At 34.9% G+C, this 25510-nt stretch overlaps 1 protein-coding gene across 1 annotated transcript in view; it reads right to left on the bottom strand.

The window, feature by feature from the left end:
- The window catches only part of LOC150101775 (GPN-loop GTPase 1), a 193537-nt gene that overhangs the window by 56138 nt on the left and 111889 nt on the right, over positions 1–25510 (bottom strand). Inside the window, exons 8-9 of the mRNA XM_090400383.1 lie at positions 21984–22124; positions 3713–3942 (exon numbers count right to left, since the gene is read on the bottom strand). Coding sequence (XP_090256509.1) covers positions 3713–3942; positions 21984–22124 — 371 coding nt within the window. The remainder of the gene's footprint in view (positions 1–3712; positions 3943–21983; positions 22125–25510) is intronic.

Raw genomic sequence — 25510 nt, forward strand, 5'->3', positions numbered from 1 at the left:
AATATCATATTAAAAATGAGGATATTAGGAAAGAACTTGACATTGTCAGCATCCAGGAATGCGTTAGCAGAGCTAATCTCAGATGGTATGGTCACTTAAATGGAATGGGAGAGGAAAGATTAGCAAAACAAGTGTTCTCTGACAGGTTGGCAGGAAAACGACCCAGAGGAAGACCAAGATATAGGTGGATTGATACGGTACAAAGTGCCTTAGACGATAGAAATATAAGATCTGATAATGTTGGAGTCTTGACAAGTAACAGACTGATTTGGAGGAAAATTGTAGATAGGAAGTTAGTAATGATGTAATTTTTTCATGTAGTACTGTCATATCCTGTACACCCCTTGAGGGTACATGGCAGGAATTTGATGATGATGATGATGAAATATTTTACATTTTCAATGCAAACAAACATTTGAAAATATGCGAAAAAACATTCCATATATACTGTTAGTAAAGTGAAGGAACATAAAGTTGTCTTGTTCTGTTGCACTGATTTGAAGAATAAAAGATAACAAATTACTACTACTAAATATATTCATTGCAAAGGGTGATCTGTGGTCATTTCAGGATTGATTATTTATTTCAGCACATGTGAAAATCATTTTTATTTTGGGGAAGAGACAATAAATAAATTTTGCAGTAAAAAAAAAAAAAAGTCAAATATCATAGGACAGTAAAGGAAATTCCAAGTAGCACAGTACAAGTAAAGATAAGTGACACAAAGGTTGCTCCACCACAGTTAATTCACTAATGGCTCTAAAATCACCGTTAAGGGATTAACAGCAGAAGAGGATAATTACATGATAAAAGGTAGAATGCTGATGAAGTTTTGATCCATCAAAAATGCTAGGGTGGTCTGGCTATTTCATCCACCTCGGCCGGTAGGGAGGTTAAATGATTATGTCCAGAATACTCTACATAGAATGGACTTTCCAGTCAATTCTATGTAGAGTATTCAGGACATGATCAGAAAGACCAGATTTACTATAGTAATTAAATTTAATGTGTCATTTATGTTCCTTTGTTTGGATAGGAATTGTGCATCCTATTTCACCTACGTAAGGCAAATTACTGGTGCAATGAATACAGTATACTCCAGGGTGGGCCAGTGGAGAAAGTGCATACTCCATAATTTTATATGGAATAAGAGAGAAATTAGCCAAAACACAAAACTAGCAGAATACAAGACAGTGTTCAAACCAGTTTTAAGTTATGAATCTGATGAGTTGGGTTAGGATTAAAGGTGCTTGATCAAAGACTACAGATATGAGAGTTCTGAGAAAAATTAAAGGAGAGAACAGATGGCATCAATGGCAGAATCATATTAAAAATGAAGATATTAGAAAAGACGTGATATTATATATTATTAGCAGATTCTTCAATGGTCACTTAAATAGAATGGGGGGGGGGTAAAGAAAGGTTAACAACACAGGTGTTTGATGCTAAGATGGCACAAAAGAGACTCAGAGAAAGACCAAGGTCTGGGTGGACTGATTCAATCAGAGGTGCCTTAGAACTAAAATATGACAATAGTGGAGTGCTGACAAGTAATAGACTAATTTGTATGAAAATAGTTGATAGGAGATTAATAGTAAAGTAAACTGTCATGTAGTGTCATAGTAGCCTGAACATCCCTTCAAGGAAAATATCACGAAAGTAATGATGATGACTAAATAGGTTCAATCATTCTCTCTTCAGCTTGGGTGATTTTAAATTATGGCCAAAGCAACTAAGGTCATGAGGCCAGCATATTATGTATGTTAATTGTGTGTACTTTTCTGGCTAGTTTGCATTTTTTTTTTTCAGGATGAAAAACCAGGGTTTCCAAGAGAGAAAAACCTGCTACTTTGACCTCACTTCAACTGAAAAGTCTTTATAAAGGTTCTTTTCATCCTAGAATTTGAAGCCAAGTCTTTTCAACAAAAGGGCATCACTGATACTGACTGAGCTCATCAGACCCATATGGATAACAAGTAACAGGGTAAACCATGAGAAGATAGTGAACAGTGGATTAGTGCCCCAATGAAGTTTTTTGCATTTTTTAATAAGTGATGAAGAGTATCTCCTTTCAGTTATCTACACAGTCTTGCCACAAATACAACTTCAACACATCCTCACACTGTCCACAGAATTGCATGAGCCCAGTTCAGTTAGTGGCACTGTGCACAGCCAACATTCAAGTGTTCATCAGTAAAGAGAAGGTTGTCTAACTGTATGGGTTAACATGCAGTGGAGAGATTATGAGAACCAAGCAGCTGTAATAGCACTTCACAAGGTTGAAATGTAGCCACCTGTTATTTTCAACAAACTAAAAACACTCGGGATCAGTAGGATGTTTGTGTCTCGAACTATTAACCACAGTACGGAAGATGTATCAGACCACCAAAGAACAGGTTGACCACGTTGCATTAGGATGCAACCGCTTGCGCCGGCTGTGAAGGCATGCCTCCCGGTGTAGTTCTGCGAGTACACAGAAAGTGATGTCACAAGAGATGAACCTTTTGCAGAGAACGATGTCATGTGTACTAACTGATGACCTGGGGGTGAAAGCCTATTGCCATTCTCCTGGACACTTCCTAACACCACAACTTATGCAGCAGAGGGTGATAAAATCAAAGGAATTTCTCTGGCAGTATATGAACAACAGACACAGAGATATCCTCTTCACAGATGAGATTTTCATCATTGAACAGTTATTTAATGACCAAAATGATCGGGTTTAAGACCAGGATGGTTGCATAGCACCCAGGAGAAAGGGATCAAAATCTCTGCTAAAGTGTATCAAGACACTGTGCTGGAACCTGTGGTACAGCAGCCCCTGAACAACATCTTGTTTCACGGTAGGCAGCAGACCTTCCAACAGGACTCAGCCCCTGCACACAAGGCAAGGACTGCATAACAGTGGTTGGAGGCAAATGTGCTAACTACATATCACCATCTGGAAATTCTTATCTGAATCTGTTGGACTTCAAATTGTGATCAGAGCTTGAGAGAGTAACCTGCAAGAAATGACACCCCAGCATTGCCAGCCTGAAGGTGGATTTGGAGCAAGCAGTGGCAGTGTTTCTGCTGGATGTTGTGTGTGTGTGTGCCACAGACACATACACAACAGACTCTCTAGACTTGTGTGAAGGCAAAAACGGAACATTTTGAACATTGGGTGCTGCTTTATGCATGTTATACAAACCATGTTTCATGTGCTGAAAGCTGTAAATGATTTACTGATAGATTAAAGGTTTATGTGCTGCTCAAGTTGTAACAGTATCCTATTTCTGTATAATATACTAGGGGCCTTCCCCCCCCCTGACGCCTACGGTGCCCAACCCCCCCCCCGTGTTCCAGACTAGGCCAGTTCTCCTTGAATTCTGATGACTCGACACTCAGGTAGCCCGAGTTTCAAAACGTTCCAAATAACTTGACAAAAAGTTACAAAAACATTACAGCCTACATCTGTTTCAAGCCAATGTCACATCCGTTGCCAATTTCAGCTTATCATTTTATAGTATAGAGTAGATTAATTACAAATTAGATATATCTATGGACAACAGATGGCAATTTATCACCTTATATGTGGTACTGATAAAGAAAAAAAAGTATGAATTCATAACTAGTACAATGAAATCTGATTCTTAACTAAAGATACTAAAATAAAAAGGTGTCAAATCTCAGATGCCTTTTGAATCTATTATAATAAAAAATATTGACTTACGATTCATATTCTTCAGCAGCTTGTTGTACTGCCACGAAAAAGTCTTCTGCTCCAACTCCTGTAACAGCTGATACACCAACAGCTTTCAGATCTTTATAAAACTCATCAAGCACCAAGCTAAGAGAATGGCTCAAGTTAGAAACATAAGAGGTCTCTGAAGAGAGTGATTCCTGAAATGCCTCAAAGTCCCTCATCCATTCCACAGCAAAATGATGGCTAACTAAGTCTGTCTAACAAGTATAATTAAATAAATAAGTAATTAACTTTGAACTTCAATTTTCTTTTCTTTAAATGGTTTTTGATATAATATCTGTATCTAAACCCATTTAAAGAAAAAAAAATTAGATTAGGAGTTGATTTACAGATATATATTGTTGTTCATAATTTTACTCGGTAGAAAATGTATGTAAAAAAGAAATCAAATGACTCTATACCGAGAAAGAAAAGTTTAATGTTAAGACTAGTTTCATTGAAATTTCAACTTCTTCAGGTATCACAGGCAAAGAATTAAATAAAAAATTTATTTACACGCACGCACACACACAAACAGTCATCCCTCGACTTACGTCCGGGTTCCGTTCCAGAGTTATAGGGATTAGGAACTTAACCATAATAAGTATACTGTCCTTTTAATTTGTAAACCTTATAAAAACTGTACTGTGCGTTACTGCCACTATAAAACAGGAGAATAATCACCCAATCTCCCTCCACAATCCCATCTTCATTACCATCCGTGTGAACGATCAGGCTGTGGTTCTTCTGGTGTAGCCGTTGTTTTTTTTGATGAAAATGTCCAATGTGCTTTGCTTATTCCTCTTCTTCTTTTCATCATAAATTTGTTCACAGCAAGCAAACGCATCATGTACTTTCACTTCTATTATTAAGTAGAGTTCAACATTGGGGTCCATGTCTTCAGCCATTCTGAGAACATCGCTAACTGCAAAGAACATTTCTACAAGACCCTTCATTGTAAATTGTTTAACTGCCTCTTCCTGTTTCTCTTTTCCCTCTTCCTTTTCTCGTTTTTCCTCTTCTGCAACAGTTGTTCCTCCAATTCTACCAATTCTTCGTCGGTCAACTCTTCAGGGGAATTTTCTATGAGTTGAATCATATCGTCATCATTCACTTCGAGATTCAGATTATTTGCTAGGCCCACTATTATAAACTTCCAAAATCACGCACAAACCCTTTTTAATGTCTTTTACCATATGCCACTCATATATTGAGAGGTCACTTCATCCCAAGCCACAGTAATATTTTTAATAGCATGATAAATATTGAAAGTTTTCCAGAATTGCATGAGAGTCTGGTCATTTCCTTCAGTAGCAGAAATGGCTTGTGAAAAAGTTCTCCATAAATAATAAGCCTTAAACACTGCAAGAACTCCATGATCCATCAGTTGGATCAATGTTTGGAGAGAAAAACATGACCTTGAACTTGGTGAAGATCAATGCAATAAGACGGATGACAATAGCTTTTTATTTCACTTGCATAACAGTTGATTAAGGCATCCTCAAACAATTCTTATTGCTCCGATAATGAACTGGCATATGGGCATTAAGAGCTTTGAAACTAGGTATAGATTTCAGCTCTTTGTGGATGAATGTCCGCTTGGGCATTCTTTTCCAAAACAAGGATGTCTCATCCATATTAAATATTTGCTGTGGCAAATTATTTTCCTCCGTAATAATTTTAGCCAATTTTTCCACAAACTCCTTGGCGGCCTTCTCAGCACTTGCAGATTCCCATACATTTTCACATTAGGCAGTGCAAAACGCTGCTTGAATCTCATGAAGAAGTTGAATTTTTAGTCATAATCAGGTTCTGCTTTCACCTTCAACATGTTGAAGAAACTCATCCATACGTGGTTATGGTCAGGGTACTAAGGGGTATGCACTTTTTGTTCAGGTCCTCTATCCATGATGGAAGTAGTTTATCCATATCACCGATAGAACCTTGTCGCTGCTTTGTCACTATCGTCGATTTAATGGAAGCAGATCCTTTCACAGCCTCCATGATTTTATCCTTATTTTTCGAAATGGTCGTCACTGTAGAATGAGACCATCCGAAATCATGTGCGATCACATTGACGGGCTTACCACCTTCACGTTGCTTTATAACTTGCAACTTCGTTTCATGATCAATTGCTATCTTCTTTCTGTGATTCTTCACTTTTAGGTTTTTTGATTGTGCGTGTAGGGGCCATGCTGCACAAAACATCACAAAATATTTAACGATAAATACACAAATAATCCACTTCTCAAACACAAAATCAACAGAGGAACTGTTGAAGACGTGTGCTGACTGCCGAGCGAGGTTGCCACTGAAAGCACTGTTGCCAATATGTATGCTTTACCTCATGCCTGCTTGCATCTTGTTCGAAAGTATAGCTGAAAATGTTATTTATTCCCTTATAGGATCACGGACGTATCTTCAAGAGGATGTAACTCAAACAGATGTAAGTCGAGGGATGACTGTATATACATATATATGAGTGATGCTGGAACTGTAGAAAAATTTGCTATTGTCATACTGTCGGAGTGTATCTAAGCAGGTAAAAAGCATCTGTTTTCTTAATGAGAGGTAACTGTGAATTGAATATTCAGCCTTATACAAAATGCTATAAAAATTTTTTGCACCATATTGGGAAAAACACCAAACAATTATTTTGTATTTCAATAAATATAATTTCTCATAAAGACAGTACATGCAATTAGTGTTCATTTCAGATGTTCACTAAAAAATTAAGTTCACAATAATAATAATAATAATAATAATAATAATAATGCAACTTTAATTATGTTCTACTATCACAGTTTCCCATATACTCCTTGAGGATACAAATCAGGAAATTATTTACAAACATATCAAATAAGTAGTAGGTTTTATAGATATTACAGTAAATTTTAACAAAGTAATTCACTATATCTATATAGTAAATAAGATTCTATAAGATATCTATATAGTAAATAAAGATTCTGGCTTCTACTGCAAATGCAATTTTTTCGGCTGGCATGTTTCATTTTCTCGAAGAAAGATGAAATAAGCCAATTAATTAAAGGATTAAGAGAAAAAAAACATTTTGAAACATGCCAGCCATGAATAGTCTGTGTTTATAGTAGAAGCAAGTTCTGTCCTTCTCTAAAAATCAAATTCGTGCCTCCGTAGCACAATTGGAAGAATGACGATATGTTGCGCCCTTCAATTGGAAAAGGCCCAAGTTTGATCCTTCATGAGATGAGCAGCATTCTTTATATGGGCTCTTTTAAATCATGGTGAGTTAACCAATCTCATACCAAGGTAGCAGGGTTCCCCCCCACCTATGTAATTGTACTTCAATTATTCAACTCTTCTGATAATTGAAGGGTGGGATAAATGGTAGATTACTGTAGTACATTCATTCAGAAACAAATCCCCAGGAACAGATAAAACTCCTGTAGAGGAAAGGAACTAGGAAACAAAAATACACAAATTTATTTTCATAATGTGGAACAAAGAGCAAATGCCAAAAGAATGGAGAAAGAGCTCCAAATCTCATCTGTCCATCTACTTTGTCATTCTTTTTTTATGCATTGGACGGATGAGATTGGGAGCTCTTTCTCCATTCTTTTGGCATATGTTCTTTGTCCCACATTATGAAAATAAATTTGTGTATTTTTTGTGTAGCTATGGAAATTACAGAGGTATTTCCTCTGTTATGTGCAACATACAAAGCATTTACTTCTATTCTGAAAACAGATTAAACCTACTTATGGAGAAGATAATCGGTGTTCTATAAAGCATGTGTCCAATCAACAACTGATCAGATACATACAAACAATTAATATTCACCAAATTTCTACTGATTTCCAGCATTAATAGAGAAAAATTATATGAGATTATGATTTCGAAATACCACATAAGCTAGTAAGACTTACAACAGTCGTCTTCTTTCTCATCCTCAGATGACAGGTTGAGTCTCCTATATACAAATTTTTTGTCATCTGGTTCTATCTCTTGCCATTTCTGTTATCTTTCTGAAGCTCGATAATTGTGACCTTTCCCTTTAAAGACTGTAGCTAAGTTCTTTTTGGTCTACCTCTTGATAGTCTTTCTCCAATTTCAAGACTATATCTGGTAATCTTTGAAAGGACATTCTCTGGAGGTGTCCAAACCATCTTAATTGCTGTTTAAAAATTTTATAGCTATGATATCTTCTCTATAGTTTAATTCAGTTTGACTTGCTCATTTGTTTTGTGTTCTGATCAGCGAGTCTTATTTTTTCTTAAGCATTTAATTTCGAATGCTCTGATTTTCTGTATTTCTTTCTGATTGAGTGTCCAAGTCTCGGCTCCATACACTGCTGTAGGTATAATAATGGTTTTATAGTTTTAGTTTGAGGCTTTTTGAAATGCTGTTATTTTTCCATATTTTGGTCAATTTATTCATATTAGACCATCCTTTGTTAAATCTGTATTTTACTGTTTGTGAGTAATGAGACTGCCAAGATATGTAAATTGCTTTACTTGTTCAAGTATGTGATTCTCCAGCTATTGAAATTTTTTCCTTATCTCTTCTCTTCTTTTTTTCCTTATTTTAGTTTTGCTTAAATTGATTTTCATTCCAAAAGTTTTGCATTCATTTAAAATGTTTTTTTTTTTTTTTTCAATTGTTCTTTAGATTCTGCATGAATAATAATTATCATCTGCATATTTGATGTGGTTGATATTTGTACCATTTATTTATAGACATGGTTCTTCAGCTATGGATTTGTATATTTCTTCAAGATAAATAATAAATAAATTTGGTAAGAGTGGGCAACCCCTGCATGACTCCATTTTCTACTTTGAATTTGTCTGTTTTTATCTCATTAAATTTGACAGTTGCTTTGGTATCTTTATAATAATTCATAATAAAGGTTTGTAGTTCTGAATCTAACATCATAGATTTTAAGATGTTTATCATTTTGTTCCTGTCAATAGAATGTGTGTGAATCAAATGTGTGTTTGATTCTATTGATAGGAACAAAATGATATAGGTAAGTTGTATGCCCAGCCTTTTCAGCCAGGCTATTAACTGTAAAAATATGTTTCTATATTAGACCTTCCAGATCTGAATCCTGATTGATCTTTTATTGTCACATTCATTAAAGTCTGGATTCTATTTTGAATAATGCATGTGAAGATTTTATAGCTATGATTTAGCAATGTTATGGGTCTATAATTTTCAGACCTTTGTTTATCTCCCTTTTTGAGAATTGGTATGATGTGTGTCTTCCTGTCCTCTGGAATTCCACCAGAATATAGTATTTGATTAAAATGTTCAAATAGAAAATTGATATATGGCTACCATGCCACCATATTTCCACAGTTCAGTAGGAAGTTCATCATAACCAGGTGACTTAGATAAGTTCATTTGGTTTATTGCATTCAAAATTTTTTCTTTTATTATGATGCTTTTTCTCTTTGTGTTTTTCTAGTCATCTTCCTTCGGGAAAAGTACATTAATATTCTTTCCAAATTTTTTAATCCCTTGAGTTATTCCAAGGTCCGCGCGGTTAGCCTAGTGGCTATGCGCTTCGCAACCATATGCCTGGGGAAGGAGTGTCCTAGGTTCGATTCCCGTCGGTGACGTGAGGAGCTGAAGGATTTTCCTCAGCCATAGCCAAGTTAGCCAGTCTTGGGCGTGGACAGCAGGGTTTTTTCCCCAGTTTATTCTGGGGTTTTTCATCCCGCAAAGCAGGCAAACTGGCCTTGAGAACTCAACACTACAGGCTATAGGATACAGCGGGGCATAAGGCTGACCACCTTATCCTGTAAATGGAGTGAGGTCCGATGATCAATGGACCTTCGACACCGCAAGGTAAAAGAGGGTATAAGGAAGATGAGATGAGATGAGTTATTCCAATTTCAATATTGTTTTTATCTTTCATTTTTTAGTGGTCGGTTTTTGTTAATTCTTTTATATACAGTCTTGTTATCATTCTTTTTATTGGCTTCTTCACACATTTTTACTTTTTTCTTCTAAACAAGCATTTTTAGCAGATCTGCACATTCTATCTTTTTTTTTTTTTTTTTTTTTTTTTTTTTATAATGTGGCTTATTTTCCTCTGTATTTTCTCTATGCAAAGTTTCCAAAATTTCTGTGGTTATCCACTCGTTATTTGTGCTAATTGTTGTATCAAGTGTTTTCTTGCAGCATTTACCATAACTGCACTGCCCATTTTTCTATGTATTTTTACATTGTCAAAAGGTTATTTTCTTTAACTCTGTTTTTATGTTTGGGGAGTTGTTTTGTATAGTTATATCTTTCAGTTTTGTTATGTTAATAACATTGCTTAGGGTCACTGGTTTGCTATTTTTAAATTTCAACAATGGCAAACTTGAAAACACAGGTTAAAATACTATATGAATTAACAGATTCCTTTCTAATAACTCAAGGATTAAAACAAAGAGATAGTCTAGTTCCAATAATTTTTAACTTAGCTCTAGAATACATTATCTGATCACTACCAGCAGATATAAAGACACTAATAAACAAATCAGAATATGAGAATGGGGAACTGGACAATGAGACTTATTTGTGCCTATGGTCCCACTGAAGGTTCTACTAAGGTAGAAGTGGAGGAATTGTTTGAGGCTTTAGAAAAAGCAACTGACACAATGAAAAAGGAAAAGTTGGTCCTTGTTGGGGAGCGAAATAGCAGAGTAGGAAATGATTGTCAGACATACAAAAATATTTTGGGAAAATTTGGAGAAATGAGCAAAGCTAATAATAATAATGGCAAATACTTGTTGGATTTCTGCACAGGACATGGACTGGTTATTACTAACACCATGTTTCAACATAAAAATGTGCACAAATTCATATGGAGAGAAGAGGCAAGGAATAAGAAAAGTCTCATTCACTATATTATTGTTAATAGTTATGTTTTCTCCCTGGTGCAGAACACCAGAGTGTACAGAGGATTTGAAATTGGAAGCGATCACTATTTCGTCTTGAGCAGGATAAAATTGAATTTCATATTGAAATGAATAACATGTAAGAAAGTTTTAAAGTGAATAAAAGTTGAGCAGCTCTCAGATGTGAACTGTAGACTAGAATGCACAAAGATTATTGAAGAAAAAATGAAAGAGTTTGAGAACAAGAATCAAACCTTGGAGATTCAGTGGAAAACTCTGAAGAAAAGATTGATTGATTCAGCCAGAGAGGCATGTAGTGAGGTTGTCTGCAAGGATAAAAAAATCAGAACTCCCTGGTGGACACAGGAAGTTAAAGAGGCAGTGAAGGAAAAGAAGAAAGCATATCAAAAGTTTCTATCAAATAAGTCAGCTTGTGCTCTTAGAGAATACAGAGACAAATGCAAGAATGCTAAACACTGTGTAAAACTAGCCAAACAAAAGTCATGGGAGGACTTTGGCAAGAATATAGAAAATAAATATCAAGAAGGTGGCAAAATACTCTGGAGGTTGTTGAAGAAGCTTAGGAATGGAGGAAAGAGTGCTGTAAAAGGAGTTAGAGATGATAAAGGTGACGTGAAAATGGGAGAAAAAGATATCCTTGAAGTATGGAGTAATTACTTTGAAAAACTGTTAAATGAAACAAGCAGTGATGACAGCACAGTGGTAAAAAACACTGACCAGGCATGCAGTCAGGAATACATATCCATACTTGAAGTAGAAAAAGCCATCAAAGGCTTGAAATGTGGAAAGGCAGCAGGAGTAGATGATATTCGACCAGAAATGCTGAGGTATGGTGGTATAAGAGTCTTACAGTGGCTGAACTTCATAGTTCAGAAAGCCTGGACAGAGGGACAAATTCCCAATGATTGGAATAGAGCTCTCATAGTACCAATATATAAAAAAGGGAAATAAAACTGAATGTGAGAATTACAGAGGTATTTCCCTACTGAGTGTTCCTGGCAAGATCTGTGCAAGTATACTTGAGAAACGGTTGAGAAGAATTGTGGAAGAAAAGCTTGGTGAAGAACAAGCTGGATTCAGGCCAAATAGAGGCTGTCAGGATCAGATTTTCACTTTACGACAAATAGTTGAGAAATCATGGGAATATAACAAAGATCTGTTTAAGTTTTGTCGATTTGGAAAAGGCATATGACAAGGTGCCAAGAGAGAAACTATTGAAAACACTACGGTTATACTGTGTTAATGGGGCATTATATCAAGCAATACTTTATCTTTATTTGAGTTGTAAGTCAGCAGTTAGAATTGAAGGAAGTACAGGAAGATGGTTTAATGTTAAATCTGGTGTGAGACAAGGATGTACATTATCTCCTCTGTTATTCATTATCTATATGGATCACATTATGAAGGAAAGTGGTATTAAACATGATATCAAAATTGGAGATGTTAATGTCAGCTCTTTGCTTTATGCGGATGATGTTATACTTCTAAATAAATCCGCTACAAGATTCTCTGACTAAATTGAATAGCTGTTGTAATAGATATGGTATGAAGGTCAGCAATAAAAAGACAAAGACAATGAAAATAGGCAGAATCATTGAAAATGTCAACTGTGTTGTGAATGGAGAACCTGTGGAACAAATAAAACATTTCAGCTACTTAGGCACGATTTTTAGTGAAGATGGTAAATTAAATATAGAAATAGACAACAGAATAAGCAAAGCTGGTATGGTGGGAAGTCAATTGAATAAATTCATATGAAATTAGTCGGAACACTAAATTAGCTGTATACAAGACAGTGTTCAAACCAGTTTTAACTTATGGATCTGAGAGCTGGGTCATAAGTTAAACTCTTGACCAAAGACTAGAGACCGCAGATATGAGAGTCCTGAGAAAGGTTATAGGCTTGAACAGATGGCATCAATGGCAATATCATATTAAAAACGAGGATATTAGGAAAGAACTTGACATTTTCGACATCCAGGAATGGATTAGCAGAGCTAATCTCAGGTGGTATGGTCACTTACACAGAATGGGCGAGGAAAGATTAGCAAAACAAGTGTTCTCTGCCAGGTTGGCAGCAAAACGACCCAGAGGAAGACCAAGATATACGTGGATTGATGTGGTACAAAGTGCCTTAGACGATAGAAATATAAGATCTGATAATGTTGGGGTCTTGACAAGTAACAGACTGATTTGGAGGAAAATTGTAGATAGGAAGGTAGTAATGATGTAATTTTTGTCATGTAGTACTATCATATCCTGTACACCCCTTGAGGGTACGTGGCAGGAATTTGATGATGATGATGATAAACAAATCAGTTCAGATTGTAGTATCTGCAATGACATTAATATCATATCAAGAACCAAACAAAGCAGAAGAAACGTATTTGGAATTAGAAAAATCAGGATATGAGATAGAGCTAAAATTAATCAACAAAAAACTAAAATAATGATTCATATCAGGTAGAATCAGTTAACTGACACAAATGTGAAAATTGGGAACCCTGAAATAAAAAAAGTTGAACAATTCAAATATTTATGAGTAATGATCACAAGCCAACCAAATGAAATAGTAGAAGTGCAAAATAGAATAGAGGGGTGGATTGGGGTTTTTATTCTTTCTCATAGGTTTTCAGCTCAAAATATATCACTTGAAGACTGAAGTATAAATATATAAATCAATAATTCATCCAAATGTTACCTATGGATGTAAAACCTAGATATTTATGGTGAGAGTAGAGAATTTGATTCAGCTTTTGAAAGAAAATACTTAGAAAATATTTGACCTAGTGAATGATAATGGTCTCTGGAAGATCTGAAACAAACATGAGTTATATTAACTCTATCAAGAATCACTAATATCTTGTATAACCAAGTTCAAAAAGTTTAATTTGGTTATACGAAGTGGACAGGACATGTTTTTTGTATAGAAAATGACAGCATTCCTAAGATGAATATAAATAATAAAAGTCTTGTTAAAAAACCAAGAGGAAAACCAAGAACAAAATGGATAGACACCATTAATCAAGACAGCAACATCATATTGGAATGTCCAAACTGGAGAAATAAGGTCCTGGACAGACAGGGTTGGAGCTATAGAGCTTTAGAAAGACAGGTTTGGGCTATAGAGCCTTAGAAAGAAGAATTGAATGTATTTTATATAATTAAATATTATTATTATTATTATTTGACACCTCCAGGGAGTCCAAAGACTCATCGAGGGAGAATGTGCCAACAGCATCGAACGATTGATCCCATTCCAACTGACAAATATCCTAAATATCCAATGTAATTCAATCATACTTTAAATATTTCATTCAATTCATTATGGATTCAATAACAAAATGATATTAAAACACTAAATAATAAAATGAATTATGTAGGATTTATCTAATTTTTCTCACTCTTTTTAAAATTAACTTCCTATTATGAAAATATTAGAAATAAGAAGTTTATGAGATATATTTACTTTTCACAATATTTAAAAATAAAGAAAATCAAGAATTTTTATTGCATTTCCCTAAATCAGGAGGCAAAAATTTTAGATCTCCACAATACATTATCATACTAAGATGCTTCCATAAAAATCCATAAAAGCAGTGGTTCAATGCCATAAGGTGAAACTATTTGCATATTAACACTTCCACTACAACGTTCATGATCAGGATAAAGCAGCCACGCTGATAGCTGAGCTGTTGTTAAATTCAAATTGTTACAGAGTTTTCATACTATTTATCCCCCCCCACACACACACCAAAGAAAATTTGTATATTTTAGCCAGAAGTTTATAATTTCCTGATATATAAGTTCTTCTTTGACAATAGCTACTCGGATACAAAGAAACATCTGGAACATGAGAGAGAGAGAGAGTGTGTGTGTGTCAGCTATTTGGATGCTGAAACAGCTACAGATGCAATGTTTATGCTAAAAGTTGGCAGCCACTGTTATTAAAAAAAAAAATCTTAAATTTTGGTATTAATCAAACGTAAGATCAGACTGATTCATTTTGAGGGAATAACAGGACCAGATTTAAAGAAGACTTAAACCAATTAAGTTACCTTTCTTCCACTAGAGAATTGTAGTATTCAAATCCATATTTAAAGAAGTTTGCTATAGATATTCTTATCATACTGGTTTCTACATCGCAAGATTTTTGGACAAGGATAGTGCTAAATAATGATGCCAAGCTTTTGTGGTTTGTTATCCATTGTAACGAGTCCAGTATAACTGCAATATAATTATGTAAGCACAAATTATTTATTCATTCAACTCGTTTCCAACATGCTAAGGCATCTTCATCAGAATAAAATTACTTTTCTGTCGGAAAACATATAGTAGCAGAATGATTTCCACACATCAACTGACTTTAATGGAATAATTGATAAACTGATAGTGCATATAATTGAGTTGAAATGTCATGCCAGCTTGGTTGGCTGCGTAGTTAGCATATCTACTCTCCAATCAATTCGAACGGGTTTGAATCCAGCCATGGGCAGGGATGTTTGTGTACTGTCTTAAGGTGAGAGATGAACATTATTGCCTGTTGTGAGACCGCAACCTCCACTTATTGCTGGAGGCCTGAAGTGCCTTGAAAAAAAAGTTCCATGTCTGGTCTCTAGAGTAGGGTTTCTGGACTTGGTAAAAAATTAATAAAAATACAAAAAAAAAAAAAAATTAAAAAAATGGATAAAATAGAAAAAAAATGTAATTTTTTCATGTGGTACTATCATATCCTGTACACCCCTTGAGGGTACATGTCAGGAATTTGATGATGAAAAAAAATCCTTAATTCACCCATTGCACATAACAGGCCTACAACCTTTCACAAGTGGGAAAAAATCACAAAGCAATTCACTGTTGATCCCATGCTGTTAATATTCATAACCTAGTTCCATGAATTTTAGATCTTTTCTACCCAATCACAGTTGGTTTAGGATAACTCTTGATTTCTATTGTACTGCGCCATTTCAAAGGCCTCTTTAATCATGCAAATATAGCTACTAAATTCAATATAATAGATGTGTGCTATAGCAAACACCACAATAACAAACTGTGGAAAAATGCTGGCCTAAGTCCCATAGGAGCACCCCCCATAGCTCAGTCGGTATAGATAAAGTCATTTGGTCGGAAAGACCTGGGTTTGATTCCAGTCAGTGACGTGAGGAACCTTTATCTGATCTCTTTCACCAAAAGGTGAGTTAGCCGGTCTCATATGAGGTAGGAGGGTTTCACCCGGAAACTCGTTTTTTTAGAGGAAGAGTAAGGAAAACAATGCTAGATGACATGCTGAATGAAGACAAGTACACAACTTTGAAAGAGAAGGCTCAGAACAGAAGAGAGTGGAAGGAAAGTTTTTTGCTACTAAGAGAAGAACCTGCTCAATTGCAGAATACTCAAGAAGTATTCTGCAATCCACCTATGTCTTCCCCTGGGTCTTTTTCCTACCAACCTGGCAGAGAACACTTGTTTTGCTAATCTTTCCTCTCCCAAGCCAACTGAGGTTAGCTCTTCTAATGCATTCCTGGATGCTGACATTGTCAAGTTCTTTCCTAATATCCTCATGTTTAATATGATATTGCAATCGATGCCATCTGTTCATGTTTCAGCATTTCTGAGCCCTAATCTTTCTCAGGACTCTCATATCTGCAGTCTCTAGTCTTTGGTCAAGTGTTTCACTTCTGACCCAGCTTTCAGATCCATAAGTTAAAATTGGTTTAAACACTGTCTTGTATACAGCTAATTTCTCTCTTATTCCATATAAATTTATTCAGTTGACTTCCTACCATACCAGCTTTGTTGATTCCGTAGTCTATTTCCATATTTAATTTACCATCTTCACTAAAAATTGTGCCTAAGTAGCTGAAATGTTTTACTTGTTTTAATGTTCAACTCCATTCACAATGCAGTTGATATTTTCAATGTTACCGCCTATTTTCTTGTCTTTTTAATGCTGACCTTCATACCATATTTATTACAACAGTTATTCATTTTAGTCAGGGAATCTTGCAGACTTGTAGCAGATTTATTTAGGAGTATAACATCATCTGCATAAAGCAAAGAACCAAGATTAACAACTCCAATTTCGATATCAGGTTTAACACCACTTTCCTTCATAATGTGATTCATATAGATAATGAATAACAGAGAATAGATAATGTACATCCTTGTCTCACACCAGATTTAACATTAAACCATCTTCCTGTACTTCCTTCAATTCTAGCTGCTGACTTACAACTCAAATAAAGACTAAGTATTGCTTGATATAATGCCCCCATTAACACAATATAACCGTAGCGTTTTGAATAGTTTCTCTCTTGGCACCTTGTCATATGACTTTTCTAGATCCACAAAACTTAAATACAGATCTTTGCTATATTCCCATGATTTCTCAACTATCTGTCGTAAAGCGAAAATCTGATCCTGACAGCCTCTATTTGGCCTGAATCCAGCTTGTTCTTCACCAAGTTTTTCTTCACAATTCTTCTCAACCGTTTCTCAAGTATACTTGCATAGATCTTGCCAGGAACACTCAGTAGCGAAATACCTCTGTAATTCTCACATTTGGTTTTATTTCCCTTTTTATATATGGGTACTATGAGAGCTCTACTCCAATCATCGGGAAATCATCCCTCTGTCCAGGCTTTCTGAACTATGCAGTGCAACCACTGTAAGACTTTTATACCACCATATTTCAGCATTTCTGGTGGAATACCAGCTGCCTTTCCACATTTCAGGCTTTTGATGGCTTTTTCTACTTCAAGTATGGATATGTATTCCTGACTGCATGCTTGGTCAGTGTTTTTTTACCACTGTGCTGTCATCTCTGCTTGTTTCATTTAGCAATTTTTCAAAGTAATTATCCATACTTCAAGGATATCTTTTTCTCCAGTTTCATGTCACCTTTATCATCTCTAACTCCTTTTACAGCACCACTCTTTCCTCCATTCCTAAGCTTCTTCAACAATCTCCAGAATATTTTGAAACCTTAAAATTTATTTTCTATGTTCTTGCCAAAGTCCTCCATTAACTTCTGTTTAGCTAGTTTTACAGTGTTTAGCTGTCTTACATTTGTCTCTGTATTCTCTAACAGCAAAAGTTGACTTATTTGCCAGGAACTTTTGATATGCTTTCTTCTTTTCCTTCACTACCCCTTTCTGTGTCTGCCATGGAGTTCTGATTTTTCTATCCTTGCAGACAACTTCATCACATACTTTTCTGGCTGAATCAATCAGTGTTTTCTTCAGGGCTTGCAACTGAATCTCCAAGGTTTGGTTCCTGTTCTCAAACTCTTTCATTTTTTCTTGAATAATATTTGTGTATTTTAGTCTACAGTTCATATCTGAGAGCTGCTCAACTTTTATTTGCTTTAAAAAAAACTTTCTTACGATATGAAATTCAATTTTATCCTGCTCAAGACTAAATGGTGATCACTTCCAATTTCAAATCCTCTGTACACTCTGGTGTCCTGCACCAGGGAGAAAATATCACTATCAACAATAACATAGTCAATGAGACTTTTCTTATTCATTGCCTCTTCTCTCCATGTGAATTTGTGCACATTTTTATGTTGGAACATTGTTAGTAATAACCATTTCATATCCTGAGCAGAAATCCAACAGGTATTTGCCATTATTATTAGCTTTGCTCTTTTCTCCAAATTTTCCCAATATATTTTCGTATGTCTGACAATTATTTCCAACTCTGCCATTTAGATCCCCAACAAGGACAACTTTTTATTTTTTATTGTTTCAGTTGCTTTCTCTAAAGCCTCAAAAAATTCCTCCACTTCTACCTTAGTAAAACCTTCTGTGGGACCATACGCATAAATGTCTCATTGTCCAGTTCCCCATTCTGATATCTGCCCACACTCTACTTGAGACTGTCTGCCATTCAAGAAGATTAGCCTCGTATTTAGTGTTGAATACTATGGCTACTCCGTTTCCTTGATTGTCATTGCCTGAATATAACATTTTGTATTTATTGCTCAGAAAGATCTCACCAGTTTTTGCCTTTTTTTGTTTCAATCACCCCTATTATGTTGATCTGGTACTTATCCAATGCCTCAGTTAGCTCCATTTCTTTGCTTCTTATGTTGATAGTACCAATATTGAACTCCGGTGAGGTTGAGTTTTAGGATTTGTTCCGGTAGCTGACTTTTTGCTGTTTGCCCTGGTAAAAACAACAGGGGGTCTCGGGCGACATCCCCAGCCAGCATGAAATTCTGTCATGTTGTACCATCATTTGTAATCAAGTCCCATAAAATCTATTTTAAGCTCACTATTGCAAACAGCAAAAGCTCAAAACCTGCATGATAAACTGAATTCCCTTGCAAATTATGTCATAATCAGTATTCAAAGGAAATGGACAGAAATTATACACTGATGACAGAACAATGTAACCATAAACAAAGGAAATGGAAGAAAATTTTACATTGACCACACCGTCTGGAAAAAAGTACAAATGCAAACAGATAATGGGAGCTATTAATAAAGAACTAGAATGGTATGAAATTATAAAAATGAAAGTACAGAATTAATGTTTAAGTTCAAAAATTTTATGTTAGCTTAAATTAATGTCATTTAGCTGAAATCTTCATAATGAACTAAGCAATTGTTGTTGATCCATGCTGTATAATCTCTCTCATAACCGAGTTCCATGAATTTTAGGCCTTTTCTGCCAAATCACAGCTGGTTTAGTATAAAGCCTTGATTTCAATTGTACTGTGTCATTTCAAAGGCCTCTTTAATCATGCAAATATAGCTACTAAATTCAATGTAGTAGATATGTGCTATTGAAATCCAAAATTCTAAATATGAACAGTTTTTTTTTTTTTTTAAATCATGGATAAAGTATCTTTCAAACACAAAATGAGCTGTTACCCTCACAAACTTGAAAATTAAAGAAATACTATATATTGCAGCAAATTTCTTTATATTCTTTATGTTTGGTTCCTGAAAATTCTTTATGTTCTGTAGTCAATACAGGATTTCGAGCAATTTCCTCTGTTCTGTTTCCTGCTAATGGTAAAATATTAATGGTGGTGGATGGCATTATGTTGATGTTCTGTGTAGTTGTAAGTAGTGGAAATGGAGAGTGCCCTCTCTCTATGAGTCCTTGGAGGTGACACGCAATAATGATAATAATAATACAATCCCTGGCAAAAAAGTATCTGATTAACAACGGTAACACTAACATTGCGCATGTGTGTGTGTTAGGATTTATTTTCCTCAATACATGAATTTTGTTCAATTTGAACAGTTATGAATATAAATATTCAATGAACAAAGAAATAAAATTTATTACAAAAAATATTTTATAGTTACTTTTAACCAGAAATTAGGTGAATGGAAATCAAACACTGAAGAAAAAAGTATGAGATCATTCTTTGATCCGGAAATATATATCCGATCATTGAACTCAATATTTTGTTATTCCTCCTTTAGCCAGAATGACTGCTTTCATCCTTCGTGGCACAGACTCAATAAGCTTTTGACAGTCAGTTGTCAGAATTTCACTCCAGCTTCCCGTGATTGCCTTGATGCAATTCAATGACATTTGCAGGCCTTTTAGTGTCAATTTTTCGCTTTAAAACATTCCAAACATTTTAGATCAGATTAAGGTCCAGGCTATTTGAAGGCCAAGTCATAGTTTTAATTGGAGTGTTTCCACCATTTCACAGATAGTTCTTGATTTATCTGCTGTAGTGACAAGATGCATTGTCACCTTGAAAAATGAAGTCATTAGAATCCTGGAACCATTCTTTGATACTAGAACGAAAAAATGCTCTAAAATTTCTTCATAGACTTCAGAGTTGACTGTATGTAACATGATACATAGTTTTCCAACACTTTGTGATGTTGATGTCATACAACCCCAAATGGTAAATGAAGGTGAAAATTTAGCCTTGGTATTAATGCACTCATTGAAAAACTTTTCACCAACTCTTCTCCACACAAAGGTATTGTTATCATCACTGATTCCAAGGCAAATTTGTAATTCATCACTAAAAATGGACATCCCCGAAGTCATCCAGTCATCAAATTTCCAATTTATACATCATTAGAAATGCTCTTTTTGTGTGTGTGTGTGTGTGTGTGTGTGTGTGTGTGTGTGTGTGTGTGTGTGTGTGTGTGTGTGTGTATGTTGCTTTGTTAAAAAAAAAAAGGTTTCATTTTCGCTTTGCAAAAGTGAAATTCTTGCCCATTCAGCTGATTTTGTACTGCAGCAGTTACTTTCGACCATACAGCATTAAGTTGTTTGGATGTTGAACAGCATGGTTTTGCAAGTTCATGCCAGTTTTCTGTCCTGTCTACATGAGGTAGCAAGTGGATGTCCACTTGTCCATGATTAATTTTACATTATTAATCTCCTATTCACAATTTTCCTCCAAATTAGTCTATTACTTGTAAGCACTCCTATATTGTCATATCTAACATTTCATTCTTCTAAGGCAGTTCTAACTGAATCAATCCAACTAGACTTTGGTCTTCCGCTGGGTATCTTTCCTGCCATCTTGTTTTTTAGACTATTAGTTGATTAATATTTTAGTAATCTAGGCTACTCGTCATTGAGACTTTCCATCTTTCAGATATTCAATCATTCTACTTTTTAAATTGCTCGAAAGTTCTTTCACAGGAACCATCCTTAAACACAGGAGATTCAGATTCTGCAACCATAATTCTGCTCCTTATAAAGGTTTTCTCTATGCTTTACACGTGCACAGACATTTGTAGATTTGCATATTAAAGAATGATACACATTTGTTTCCTCAGCAATTGCTTACTTTTTTCCTAACTGTCAGCTTGATTGGATATTTTTTTTCTATCACAGATAATTTATTTTCTTCAAATTAACCTTTAAATCATACAAAATGTTCCTTTCTTTTTATACTTTAAGTGAGCTATTTCATTTCTTTTATTTCTTGCATGCTAAAATGTTCATATGTTAAATTTCCAAGAAATATATGTATATTGCAGTGATAACAACATTGATCGGATACTTTTTGCCAGGGGTTATAATATACTCTAGAAACTTTGCTTCAAAGAACAAATAAGGTAATTTTTCAAGCCACTTCAGGCTTCTGATAAGCAAGGTGGTCTCATGCCAGGCATGAGGCCACCTTTCATTGGATGCTAGGCATCCAATGAAATCCATCTTCCACCAAATGGAAATGAGGATTTTTAACATCTCTCCCTCAAAAGATCTATTTATATATAACTGACAGATGACTTGAGAAAGATTATAATTACAGGAAAAATAATCTCACAAAAATAAACACTTATCAAATTTGTTATCTAACTGGTTATTCATTAATTAAAAAGCAATAATACAACAATATTTAATATATCATTATGAACTTCAAACACTACCTTATTCATCACTACAACAAATGGGAGTTTAGTCTTGTATAAAATACTACATGCATATAGCATGTTAGACATAAAAGTCACAGGATTCACGCTGCGTGCTGTATCCATTACATATATAATCACAGTGGGAAAAACTGATGCCTGAAAATAATTTATATAAAGTTACAATTAATACATGTTAAGAGCATGAAAGATAATTCAAAGAAGGGGGGGGGGGAACCTTACACTACTCTTAAAAGAACATTTAAATGTATACAATACAAATAAATTTTCTATAAGCAAAAAGATTGCTACAATGTAGGAATTTTAAAAATTAAAGTGATTTTTTCAATTCTAATTTGCCCCCCCCCCCCACACACACACACAGGAATTCTTCATGTCATGTCTTAAAGTCATAAGTATGAATGTATACAGTGGACCATGATTTATTCCCTTAATACATTTTATTGTGATAAGGGTTAATTTCAGGATTGTATAAATGATTTAGATCCATTCTCAAGTATGTTTGTATAAATCTTACCTAGAACATGCAATAGAGAAATTCATCTTTAATTCTTACATTGTTTTATTTCCCTTTTTACAGATGGATACCATGAGAGTTCTACTCCAATCATCTGGAATACCACCCTCTGACCAGGACTTCTGAATTATGCAGTGCAGCTACTAAAACTTACACTTCTACATTTGAGCATTTACAGTTGAACATCATCTACTCCAGCTGCCTTTCTATACTTCAGGTTTTCAATGACTTCTATATCAAGTATTTACGTACTCCTGCATTCTTTTTGAATGTTTTCTATCATTATGCTGCCACCACTTATTTCATTTGGCAATCTTTCAAGTTAACACTGAAAATGACATGAAATACATTAAAAATTTCATTTTTAATTTATGGAGACTACAACCATGTTAGGAATAATTACTTTAATTTCCAAATACTTTGACCTTCATATTAAGGTCATCATCTGGAGTACACACACACATATATATACAAAGACAAGCTATATTACATTACATTACAATGCAGTATGCCAAAGTGACAATGATTTGATCAACTATTATTCTACTGGCCTGACTTCTAGTGAAAAAATAACATACTATTTCAGCATTATTTCACCAAGAAACTAGCATCAACACTGAAGCTGTTGGTAGATCATCCCCCCTCCCTTCTATATTAAAAACACACAACATTTTGCAAACAAAATTAAGGACATCACACTTCAAAAAAAGTGATTTGTTAGTCAGTTTTGATGTCTCTGCCCTTTTCACAAATATTATTATTACAGGCAACTCCAAGGAGTCCTTAGACTCATCGAGAGAGACCCTAAACATCATATCAAGAACTATTCAGCATTTGCACAATATCTATTATGCTTTGCTTTGAACTTATTCACAGTCATGGCACCAACAACAGACTAGCTGTTTATGCCATTCATTCACCACTCTCCAAGTAAAAACCCTAGTTCTAATATCCTTGCTCAGTTTCCATGGATGACCCTTAGTTCTCCCACCACCAGATCTGTTCTGAAAAATTTCCTCTAAATTAATCTTGTAAAAAAACCCTCAGTAATTTGAATGTCTCAACCATACCACTCCCTTTTCTGCCTATCAACCAATTTCTGTAACCCACAGATCTTAAACCTGTTCTCATTAGGTTCATTCCATAGACCAGCTACCATCTTGGTCACTCACCTCTGGATCCTCTCTACCTCCTCCCCATCAAGAAGAAACCCTGAAGCCCAGATCTGGGCACAGTAATCAAGATGGGGTCTTATCAAGGCTCGATAAAGAGGAACAATAACCTGTTTCTCTCTGCTCAAATTATTCTTCAGTAACCAAGTGATCTGATGAGCTGATTTAGCCACTTTTGATATGTGTTATTCCTCCTAAACTTCAACTCCCTAGCCACCAACACACCCATATGGTATGCACATGTAATTTGTCTTATATAGGTGAAACATGTAGCTGAGTATGCAAGTCCTACCCAGCTACATTAAATTTGATAATTACAGTAAATCTGGCCTTTCTGATCACGCCCTAAATACTCTACACAGAATTGACTGAAAAGGTACTTGTTGTTTACATCATACCAAAACATGGTATGAACATAAATTTAACGAGGCTTGTGAAATTTTTATCAACCATCCTAATCTTAACAATAATGCTAGTCCAAAAATCCCAAGAATATGAATGGCACATATTCAAACCTTGGTTCTAAGAGTTAATTATAGTTGGGACTGTAGTAATCTAGGATTACTATCTTTAATATAACAAACACTTATGTTAAATATTAATCAGGCCACCAATTTTACTGTGTTAAAAGTATTTATGTGAATTTGTTCTCTGATGATGTTATAAATAGGATATAGCTTTGACGTAGTTTTTTTTCTTTCTTCTTCTTCACTAGAGGTCAGTCCAATAGAATAATAGCTGATCAAATCATTATCACTATTTGGTATGGTGCTTGAAATGTAATATAGCTTGTCTTTGTATATAACATTTGTATACTCCAGAAGATGACCTTAATATGAAGGTCAAAACATCAGGAAATTAAAGTAATTATTCCTAACAATGAATGCTGATCTCTGTGTAACACTAAAGGAAAGGTGTGTGTGTGTGTGTGTGTGTGTGTGTGTGTGTGTGTGAATCCTACCCACCTACAGAAGGCTATAAGCCTTCTGTAACTGGGTAGGATAAGACAAGCTAGAGTACATTATGCTGCATTAGTACATCTGTTTTAATGTAGTACATTAGTATTACATAAAAACAGAGTTTCTGGATTAGAAAACATAATCCAGAAACTATTTCATACCACTTCAATCCCCAGTAAGCAAGGTGACAGACTAACACCACATGATGAAATGTATCTACTACCTAAAAACATTCACAAACATCAACAATGGAATTTGAATCCACAGCTTCTGTAGGTGTAGGCTTGGGAACGTATGTACTAACCATTCAGCCAGCAGTATATAATGTATGGCAATAATGCATAAATTCCAGAAGACTTGGTCACCAGATCAAATCTCAGATGATAACAGTAATGCTTTCATTGTATCAATTTATAAAAAGAGAAATAAAAATGAATGCAAAGATTAACAAAGGAATTTTTTTTTATTAACGAATCTTTCTATTTCAGGATAGAATTATGCAAGCATACCTGAATAAAGGAGGGCATATTTTATCATATAACTGATAAACAAGCAATTAGTTAGGGCTGTCAAGACTAGATTTTTACTGTATGGCAAACAACTGAAGTCACGGGCACAGAGGCAGTTCCATTCTAAATGGAACCAGAGAGAGTTTGATGTTAAATTAGGTTTAAGGTAAGGTTGGACACCATCTTCATTGTTAGTTATAATCTACAACGATTATATTAATAAGTGGTATTAATTAATCTGATATTCAAATAAGCAATATCCTCTCAAATCTGCTATAAGTCTTCAAGAATCATCTTTTTTTTTTTTTTTTTTTTTTTCATTTCAGTCATGCAGTAATGTACACATACTAGTCACTGAATTAGAAAC

Source organism: Typopeltis vanoorti, chromosome 11, assembly GCF_054136105.1.
Source record: "Typopeltis vanoorti isolate ZY-2024b chromosome 11, IOZ_Tvanoo_1.0, whole genome shotgun sequence".
Lineage (NCBI taxonomy): Eukaryota > Metazoa > Arthropoda > Arachnida > Uropygi > Thelyphonidae > Typopeltis > Typopeltis vanoorti.